The 10,952-nt window shown below is 41.4% G+C and overlaps 1 protein-coding gene across 1 annotated transcript; it reads left to right on the top strand.

Moving 5' to 3' along the window:
* Window positions 1-715: 715 nt before the first annotated feature.
* On the top strand, window positions 716-10,824 carry LOC125481992 (PH-interacting protein-like; the record flags this gene model as incomplete). Its single annotated transcript, XM_048593961.1, has 3 exons — window positions 716-879; window positions 2,425-2,690; window positions 10,666-10,824. Coding segments are annotated over 3 exons (589 nt in total), but the record flags the coding sequence as incomplete, so codon positions are not given.
* Between the last annotated feature and the right edge of the window lie 128 nt (window positions 10,825-10,952).

A 10,952-nucleotide genomic window follows, 5' to 3' on the forward strand; every position in this document is an offset into this window, starting at 1 on the left:
CCCTGCTATTAGACTGCCCATGCCTTAATTTTGTCGGCAAAGCACAGAAATTGACATTTTTTGCGTTTAAAGCAAAGAAAAGGAAAGGGGTGTCTTTGACCCATCAGTGGCACCCCTGAGAAGATTGTACCCCTGTACCTTCCTATGAGCCTATTATACAGAATCCAGCCCCTAAATTCCCTCACAGCCCCCCTCCTTTCCTTCTCTGAGATATTAAAGGCCCCTTGATTGAGCGCCCTTGATTTACCTCACTCTGGAATTTATCAGATTTCCTATATGAAGCGTACATGCAGTCCTGACATTGCCATTTACGGAGCTCTGACACTGCCAGAGGATTGCAGGATTTGGCTCCAGGGGGTGGGATGACTTAATTGTGAGGGCAGAAGTCCCACTATCTATCAATATAGCCTGACCATAGCACTTTATTACTGTGGGGTGGGCCTTTTCCAGACCTGTCAGCTGACCATCCACTTACCTTCTGGATGCAAAGGCATATACCTCCTCCATGTCTTGGAATCTCACTTGGAATTGTCACCCCTTGTTTGAGAAACATTGTATTTGTGAAACAGAATAATTAATAAATCCCTGAAGTAATCTAATGGACTGGCAAGAATTGTTGAGCTTATTGCTAGAGCATTATTTGTTAACTAGACAATTAATTGGACATGTATATTACATTAAATCAGTCTCATAATTAAGTGTTTATTCTCACTAGATCTATAGTATGAGTTTACGGTTGTCAGCATTGTTTGAAGAACACATGAGCTCCATTATTTCTGACTACAAGGCAGCAGTTCGATTCTATTCGAGAAAGAAGGCTTCCAGCCAAAGGCGGAAACGAAGGAGGAGTAGCTCTCCCTCGAGCAGTGCAGCATCGAGGTATGTTAATACAGGAAAGTTAAAGAACGGCTCATAAACTGCAGTATTAATCTCTTGCACTATCCGTGCAGTTATTAGGTACCGTGTGCATGAAAGTGGTTTTGTTTTGAGGATGCGGATCCGATATTAGCTTGTTTTCTTCTAGACGCAGACTGGATGTTTTGAACAAAACTATGTACGTGGCCACAAGTTGATGAACTGTTAACCTATTCTCACCCTATTCTACTGACAATGTATTAGCAAATTGTTCTTGTTCATGCATGTCGCAGTCATGTAATAAAGCTTTGAAAGTATTCAAATCGTTTTCACTATTTTGGAAAGATTTTCTTAATGCTGCTGTTGTAGGTCAAAGGTGACAGTTTAAAGTTATGTGGAATGCAGAAATATTCTGTGTGACACAAAAATGTTTATCAGTACTTCATTGTAAGATTTTGTTTTACACATTCATGTGATGTGGTCATCACTGGCCAGACCAGCCTTTATTACCCATTTCTAATTGCCTTCAATAAAGTCGTGGTGAGCTGCCTTCTTGAACTGTTGCAATCCTTGGTGTGTCAGTACATCCACAGTGCTAGGAAGGAAGTTCCAGGATTTTGACCCCAGACGTAGACAATACAGTGACTTGAAGGTAGTGATGTTCCCATGTATCTGCCCTTCTCAGTGCTACTGTTTGTGGGTATGGAAGGTGCTGTCCTAAGAAGCCTTGGTGATTTATTGCAGTGCATCTTGTAGGTGGTACACACTACACCTACTCTGCGTTGGTGACAAATGGAGAGAATGTTGAAAATATTAGAAGAGTCATAGAACCCCTAGAGTGTGGAAGCAGGCCATTCGGCCCATCGAGTCCACACCAACCCTTTGAAGTGCATCCCGCCCAGACCCACCCCCTATCCTATCCCTGCATTTCCCACCCCAGACACTATGGGCAATTTAGCATGGCCAATCCACCTAACCTAAATGTCTTTGGAAAGTGGGAGGAAACCCACACAGACACGGAGAGAATGTGCAAATTCCACTCAGACAGTTGCCCAAGGCTGGATTTGAATCACGGCACCAGTTCTAACCACTGTGCCAATGGAAGGATTTGAGGGCTTTGAGAAATGAACAAGGGTGTGAAAATAAATTGGACAGTTCTTTCACAGAAGCATGATGGCTGAATGTGCCCTAAGATCCTGTGATTTTGTTGGTAGGTGTATTGATATTGCTGGTGGAGTTGTAACAACATATTCATTCTGGTGATTTTGAATTACCAAAAATTTACAAACCAAGGAGCACTTTATAAATACAAAGACACAGTTAGGAATAATTATTCTTGTGAATTAGCATTTGATCATTCTTGGATTCGCTGTCCTCAAACAAACAATGGTGTGAATTTGAATTAGTTGCTGCCTTTTACTTAGCTAATTATTGTAACAAGAGTTAAGAGGGTAAGATGGTATTCAATTACCTCTTCCCTTGAATAATTTTGAAAAAGAAAAATATTTCAAAGAAGGTGTGAAGTTTTCATCTATGGATATTTGCTGACAATCTATGTTTTAATTGCAGCCCTGAAAGGAAACGAAGGTTTTTAAAACCCCAAGCCAAGATAGAGGAGTCCATTTCTTCACCCTTATCTATGCCTGTCAGATCAACAAGTATGAAAACATCTGTTATTCAGGCCAATGGCAAGGCAAGTGAATCTTCTACTATTGTCCGGACCAGAAGAACGAGGCTACGTCTGGGGATTACCTCTGGGACAGAAGCATCATCTTCGTTGGCGGCAGTGGCAGCTGTTTCCAAGTCTTCTGTTGCAGCATCATCAGGACCTTCAAGTAAGAGATCGATTTTGTTGTTTGTGCTTATTTAGTATGATAATAGAATTTCCAATGCCAGCAACTTGCTAAATACAATTAAGAAAAGCTGTTGAATTATAAATAAATGGTTAAATGGACTGTTGATTTCTGTTGGTATTGGAAGGAGCCATGTTCACTCTCAACTCCTAGGTTTCCCGCAATATAATGACCAGAGCACGGTGTCTCAGTGGTTAGCACTGCTGCCTCTGGCGACTGTCTGTGTGGAGTTTGCATATTCTGTCCTTATCTTCCTGGGTTTCTTCTAGGTGTTCTGGTTTCCTCCCACAGTCCAAAGATGTGCCAGTTAGGCGGATTGGCCATGCTAAGTTGCTTATAGTGCCCAAAGATGTGCAGGCAAGGTGAATTAACCATGGGAAATGCAGGTTTACAGGGATAGGGTAGGGGGAGTGAGTCTGGGTGGGATGCTCTTCAGAGGCTTGGTGTGGACTTGATGGGCTGAATGCCCTGCTTCCACACTGTAGGGATTCAATGATTCTGTGATAAGATCAGGTGCAACTTGAGATAGAAATATGTTTAAATAAACTAAAAAAAAATCTTCACTGCATCTGATGTTAGAACAGTATAATTTATTTAACTTTATGAATACTGAAGGAATTTTATGAATTTTTTTAATAGAATGTGAATTAGTAGATGGATAAACCTGCAGAGATCCTAGGCCTGAAACGTCAGCCTTCCTGCTCCTCTGATACTGCTTGGCCTGCTGTGTCCATCCAGCTCTACACCTTGTTATCTCTATTGTCATTTGTAGTCAAATTGTCAATATTCCCATGTGGATCATAGCTATGTTTTGGGCACTTGGGTTTGTGAGGGCTGCTAATAATTGACAAGCATAAGTTTTGTTTTGCAGATCTTTTCGTTGCATTTCCGTTTCTTTTTTTGTTGCTACAATTCATCCAAACACTGGGAATGTACTTCAGTCCTCACATCATTTTCACTCCTTACTGCACACTCAGTAGCATTGTCACCATCTTCTCCCCAGCCACATACTCAGCCTGAACGAGATTGCTGCAACCATGGCAACACCCAAGCAGAACTTCTGTCCTCATACCTTCTTTAATAGAAAGAATTTACCTTCTTCAGCAAATGTGAATCTCTAATGGAATTCATGGAAACTCCAGACTCAATTGCTCCAATCCACTTCTGGATGCTGTTGCTGCTGAAGCTGTTTGTAAATTTGAGCCCACGTGCACACACCTGTATTCCCACATAAGTAATGCTTGCCCATCCCCACGGTCCTCACTGACATAAGTTAATTTTAGTACCTCAGATATAGGATTCAAAATCTTGTTTATCACCTCCTCAGTGGACCCACCTCACCCACTCCTCCAGACTGTACAACATAGGAACAGAAGTAGGCTATCCAGCCCATCGAGTCTGCTTTTGACATTACTCCTCCATCCACAGACTCTTTGGCATCTTCCCCACACACACCACGAGCCTGTGCTCTCATTCACACCACTGTCTCAAGTGGTGGATGGGCAATCATGCCATATTTTTAATGGATCAATTCTTTCGAATTACGTCCCTGAACCATTTAAATCCTCCACCTCCTTGATACTGCTCATTTATAAAATCATTGCATGGTAGCAGCAGTGTCACAGGAATAAGAATCCAGAGGTCTTCAGAGACTCAAGTTCAGATCCACTCTGACATCTTCTGGATTTAGTTCAATTATTGAAAATGAATTTTTAAAACTAGCATGAAATTGGTGAACGTGAAACTATGGATTTGTTGTAAAAAAAATCCACCTGGTTCACTGATGTGAAGAAGCACTGAGTGTAGCAAGAGCATGGAAAATATTCCAAGTGGATATTTCAACATTGCACGAAGAAGAGTAGTTTGATAGCACCATGACTGACCAATCTGGCTGAGCCCTGAAGTTCATATCTGCATGACCAGATCTGCAGCAGCTGATGGTGGAATCCACTAAAGGATTCTCCCTGATCTTATCCTGACCAGTCAACCTTTGCAGCAGACCTGTCCATGACATTATTGTTCAGACTTAAGTCCTATCGTATATTGTGTGAAATGACCGCAGTTCCAGGAGAGATTAAGATCCTATCTAGCAGCACAAAAGTGAATATCCATCAGGCACTGTGCGAAAACAGCAGCAGCAACAAAATTTTATTCAAGCATAATCTGTAACCTCATGGCCTAGCATTTCTCACTCTACCAATACCATCAAGCCAGGTCAGTGAGGAATGCAGGAGACCACTGACCATACCTAAAAATGAGACATATGAACCTAGTGAAGCCACAGTACAGAACTAGATGTATGCTAAACAGCAAAAATATCATGCTAAAGACTGAGTTTAACCATTCCTGAACTTGTGGAACCTGTCGACACTTTGCATTTCCTACCAACTCCAATTGTAAATGATGATGGAGAATTAGATAAATAGATGGAGAAGAAAGCCGCACAAAAAACCTCAATCCCCCAATGATGTAGGACAACACTTGTTTGCAGAATACTAAGCTGAAGCATTTGTAACCAATTCAGCCACATGAGCTGAGGTGAATAGCCCATTTTGGTGTCTTCCTGAGATCTGTAGTGTTTTGAATGCCAGTCTTCAGTCAATTTGATTTACTCCAATAACATCAATTAACAGTAATATCAAGAAACAGCTGAAGGTACTGGATATGGCAAAAGTGCTGGGCCGTGACAACACCTAGCTATGGTGCTGTAAACCTATGCAGCAGAACTAGCCATGTCTGTAGCCAAGCTGTTCCAGAATAGCTTAATATTGAAAAGTACTCAGCACTGAAAAATTGCCCAAGGTGTATCCTATCCATTAAATCAGGATGAATCCATTCTGGCTGATGAAGATGCTGTTGGGCTGTTCGGTCAGTCATCAGCAAAGGTGTCATTGACGGTGCTATCAAGTAATACTTACTCATTGATACACCTGCTCTCTGATGCTCAGTTTGGTTTCCAGCAGAACTACTTGGAATACAACTCATTATATCCTTGGTGTCTAACATAAAATAGGGTCCAAACAAGAATTAGGTCAGTGAAGGTCAGAGAAAACTCCAGTAGCTGAAGTCACAAGTATAAAGTAGGAAGATGGTTGTAATTGCAAATCATCTCATTCTCAGAATATTGCAACAGAAATCTTCAAGGTAGTGTCTCAACTATTCACAGCTGCTTCATCAATGACTTTCCTCCATCATAAGGTGAGAAGTGGGGACATTCATTGATAGTGTTCAATACATTCATAACTCCCCAGCTATTGACCTGGACACAATTCAGCCTTATGCTATTAATTATCAAGGACCATTTGTGCCATACAAGTGCCAAGAATGACCACAACCAATAAAAGAGAATCTGACCATCTGCCTTGACATTTAGTGGCATTACCATCACTGAATTTCCGACCATCAACGTCCTAGCGGATCCCATTGACCAGTAACTTTAACAGAACCGGACATATAAATACTGTAGCTATTGGAGCAGGTCCAAAGCTAGAAATTCGGCAGTGAACAATATGCCTCCTGACTCCCCAAATTGTCTCCACCATCTTCAAGGCAGGAGTGTGATGACATGCTCTCCATTTGTCTAGATGAGTGCAACTCCAACAACAGTCCAGTAAATCAACACTATCCAGGATAAAGGAGTCCGCTTGTTTGGCACCCAGTCTATCATCATAAACAGTCACTGTCCATCACAAATCCATAGTGGCAGCAGTATTTTCTATCTAAAAGATGGAGAGCAGCAACTCACCATGCCTAACTCTGTAGCACCTTCTAACACTACAACGTCTACCACCTAGAAGGATAAGGGCAGCAAACACTTGGGAACACTTCACACCTGCAAGCTTTCCTTACAGCCATAAACCATCCTGACTTGGAACTATCATTGCTGTCTTTACACTGGCAAAACCTGGAAACCTCTTAACCATCAGTTGAACTACAATGGCTCAAGAAGATGGTTCATCATATTTTTCCAAGGACAATTATGGCTGACAACAAATGTTAGTCCTCTCAGCAGTCTTCTCATTCCATGTATGATTTTTTTTCTGACCAATTTTATGGATTTGTGGGATATGGAAAGCTCTGTTATTACTTTCTGCTTGTACTACTGACATGTAACAATTTGATGCAGCTCAAATGTTTACAAAGGAGGTTAAGAATCAACCATGTTTGTGTGAAACTGGAATCATTGTAGGCCAGGTAAAGTAAAGGTTTTAGCAATCCTTTCCTTATGGAACAGTGAAATGATTGGACCGTACTAATAATACAGAAGCTTCATTGTCATTTTTACTGATGCCAGTCTTTGACTCCCTACATTTGTTTTAACTGAATTCCAGTTCTCAAACTCCCATGCTGGAATTTGAACTCCAGTTCACTAGACTACACTTAAATTCTCCATGATAATCAGCTCATCCCTCCACTTTAACACAAAGGCAAACCATTGCACATTCTGGAGATCTGAAATAGAAAAAAAAATGGTGGAGAAATTCAGCAGGTCTGGTAGCGCTGGGAAAGAGATAAGCTTAGTTAATATTAACTCTGATATGACTTCCTCATAACTGAAGAGAGAAGTTTAATCTTAGTTGATGAGATCAAACACAGACTTGGTAACTGCTTTGTAGAACACATTGATTCAGTTCCATCCACCTTCCGCATGCTTGCCGTTTTAATACACTACCCTGCTCTGATGCCGACATTTCTGTCCTAGCCTGCTGCAGTGTTCCTCTGAAGTCCATAGCAAGTTGGAGGAACAGTACCTCATTTTCTATTTATGCACCTTACAGCCTTCAGGACTCTACACTGGGTTCAACAGCTTTAGATCATGAACTCTGGCCTTCATCTTTCCCCTGGTTCACAACTGACTTGTATTCTGCTGTGAACACCTGCTCTGGGCCTTTCTCTAACCATTCACCTTGCTTTTTGTTCTGTGATACCTGTGATCTCTATTCTCTCATTTCCTCCAAGCTTCCCCTGACTGCCTCTTCTGTTTTGCATGCTGTTCCCCACCTTTCCTTACAGCATAAATCTCATCACTTTTCGGCATTTCTCTTCAGTTCCAAAGAAGTCATATTGTACTTCTTCTGAAGAAGAGTCATACCGCAATCGAGATGTGAACTGTTTTTCTCTCCACAGAAGCTGCCAGACCTTTTGAGTTTCTCCAGCACTTTTTGCTTTCATCTCCTTTCAGTTAATACTGATAGCACTGCTGCTGAGCGGGGAAGATTGAAATGGCTTGGCTCTGATTGGAACTCCAAATTCCATGTGGTTGTCTGGCTTTTGAATCCTTTGTTATGATTTATTTTTCAGGAGTTGAGCACTCTTGTCAGTTGAGGTGATTGGACCCAGAATATGTATTTATTTATCAGAAATTTTTAAATAATTTAAAATGGTGTAATAGCTGCTATGACTACTTAGTGCTATCTAATGCTATCTTATTGGAAGTAAGTGCCTTGTAGGGAATATTAAATGCAATTACTCTATTAGGAAAAGGGAAAACATAGTGGGGTCAATCGTTGCACTACCAGAAACAAATGCAGGATTAAAGTACATGATTAATCAATGCCTGTCCAATGTAATGTAGGCAACATGCAACTTTTATACTGCATGGCCATTTGAATTATTGCTTCATGCAGCCAGTGCTGTATCTGCTGTTTGAGGACTGCAAGCAATAGCAGGAAACTCACAATCATGCTTGGAAAGCACTTCTTAAATATAGCCAACACTGGTTAAAACTAGTCTGTACCTCCTAAGCATGGAGGTGCATTGTAGCTGGAACATGTGCCGACAGTCATGTCAAAAGCAAATCTGACCCAGGTCACGGTGAAAAATTGTAACATGGAATACTGTGTTTAGAGGTTTTGAGCCCAGTATAACTCTTCTGCTCTGATAGAAACTCAGCAGATCTGGCACTTTGGCATCCTCTGTGCTTGTTCCAGCATCCACAGCAGTGTTTTTTTGGTTTGATGTGGCTTAAATGCAATTGGTATAGCAAACAGATGCAGAATTAAAGCATCGTGACTGTTACCAGGATACCTGATCTTTGTGACCTGCTTGATTCACTCGGAGATTCACTCGGTTGATTCCAGAGTTGAGAGGGTTGGATTATGAGGAGAGACTGAGTAAACTGGGATTATACTCATTGGAATTCAGAAGAATGAGGGGAGATCTTATAGAAACATATAAGATTATGAAGGGAATAGATAAGGTGGAGGCAGGGAGGTTGTTTCCGCTAGCAGGTGAAACTAGGACTAGGGGGCATAGCCTCAAATAAAGGGAAGCAGATGTAGGACTGAGGTCAGGAGGAACTTCTTCACCGAAAGGGTTGTGAATCTGTGGAATTCCCTGCCCAGTGAAGCGGTCAAAGCTCCCTCACTGAATGTGTTTAAGGCAAGGCTAGATAAATTTTTGAATAGTAAAGGAATTAAGGGTTATGGTGAGTGGGCGGGTAAGTGGAGCTGAGTCTCAAAAAGATCAGCCGTGATCTTATTGAATGGCGGGGCAGGCTCGAGGGGCCGGATGGCCTACTCCTGCTCCTAGTTCTTATGTTCTTTGCCTATGATCAGCTACTAGATAGACGTTGAGAGAGTGGAATCCTTTTCACTTCTAGTATAGGGCAGTGTTGGCAGGTGGCACCCAAAAAACAAATGTGCATTCAGACATTGGCATTGGGAAGGCTGGAATTTTCCACCTTCTTATCTTTGAAAGAAGAGGATAAAGGTAGTTAGAAAAGGTAGTTCAGTAGAAAAATTTAGTGACCTCCCTTTCACAACAGCAGATGGCAAGATGTTGCAAATATCTCCCACCCCAGCCTGGGAGAAGACAAATGCATAATATAGCTAGTCACCAGCTCAATGTTTTTAACGTATTGTTTCTGGTTCTTGGCTACACTAATTCTACTGAGCACAGTCAGCCTGTGGGGGAAACTAGGATTATAGTATATCTACACCAGTTCACTTAAGTCCTGTTAATTATGACTGACCAAATGTAGTTGTACTTATTGTTTTCATGCGATAAGCTTTCTTGCTATCTAACAGTGCCCCTCTATGAAGGTGGAAGCTATACCGCTAATCATCAGATAGGCCCAGACAGAGTAAACTCAAAGAGGATTTGTGGTAATGAACTTCGTAAACTAACCATAAAGTTAGTTTAGTAGGGCTGGCCAATACCACAAGGTACCAGATATGGTCTGCTTGGAACATGTCATGTACAATTCTTGCCCCAGTGTAGTAGTTCTGCCTGCAGCAGGTGTCAAATTTCAGTGAGGACATTGTTATTGAATCTCAGGCACTTCACTGAGGCTTAGTTAGTGCAACTACTTCCTGAACACACTGAGAAAACATGATCTACTGCTGTAAATTTTGCTTCTACATCTTTTCACTCTTCCAACAGCTTGCTCTGTACGGCCACTGTCATTCTCCAAATAATGCTGCATTTCAGGGGGCCTGCCCACTGATACGCAATTTGGGAGTGAGTGGTTTGTGCAGAAGCCTTGAAATTAGTGAAGCTTCTTCAGCATCTGCTATGAATCCCACTGTTGGCTTTTGATGCTTAGGATAACTGTAGCAAGCACCAAATGCTTGTTGAACTGTAGCAACAACTAGAAGTACTCAACCAGCAAACAATCTGAAATTAATTGTTGATTCCTTTAAATGGCAGTGGTGGTTGAGTGACCCTCTTGCTGAATGTGTACTTGGTTTTGCGAAGTTAAGAGAGAGCAATAGCTGCAGTGCTTAGCTCAAATGTATCAGTGCTGTTGTTAAATTGGTGTTGCACAGAAATTAATGTCTTCAGCTTGCATGCTGTGCATCAGTGTATGAAAGCCCTCACCAGTATGGCACCTAGCACAATTTACACATATATTGTAGACATTTTGGAACTTTGAGAGGACACTTGAGTGCACAAGAGTAGGTAGTAACAAGCCAGACATTACATATTTAAAATGTTTTTCTAATATTTGTTTTAGCAGATTATAATGCTAAGCCATCGAAAGCTCAGAACAACCTCGGTTATCCTAAACTACCTGAATCAAAACACAGTACACAGACTTCATTGACAGATGAGGAACCTGAAAAAAGAAAGTTAACACGTAGAAATAAATCAACACCATACAAACAACCAAAAGGCAAGTAATCTAAAATCATCTTACACCAGTCAAATATCTAATTGATTATCCTGATGAATGTATCCTAGTGGGCAGCAACCTGATGATGTGTAGACCTGAGATAACAAGGTGTAGAGCTGGATGAACAC

The sequence above is a fragment of the Rhincodon typus genome, unplaced genomic scaffold (genome assembly GCF_021869965.1).
Source record: "Rhincodon typus isolate 14 unplaced genomic scaffold, sRhiTyp1.1 hic_rhity00004829, whole genome shotgun sequence".
In the NCBI taxonomy this organism is placed as follows: domain Eukaryota; kingdom Metazoa; phylum Chordata; class Chondrichthyes; order Orectolobiformes; family Rhincodontidae; genus Rhincodon; species Rhincodon typus.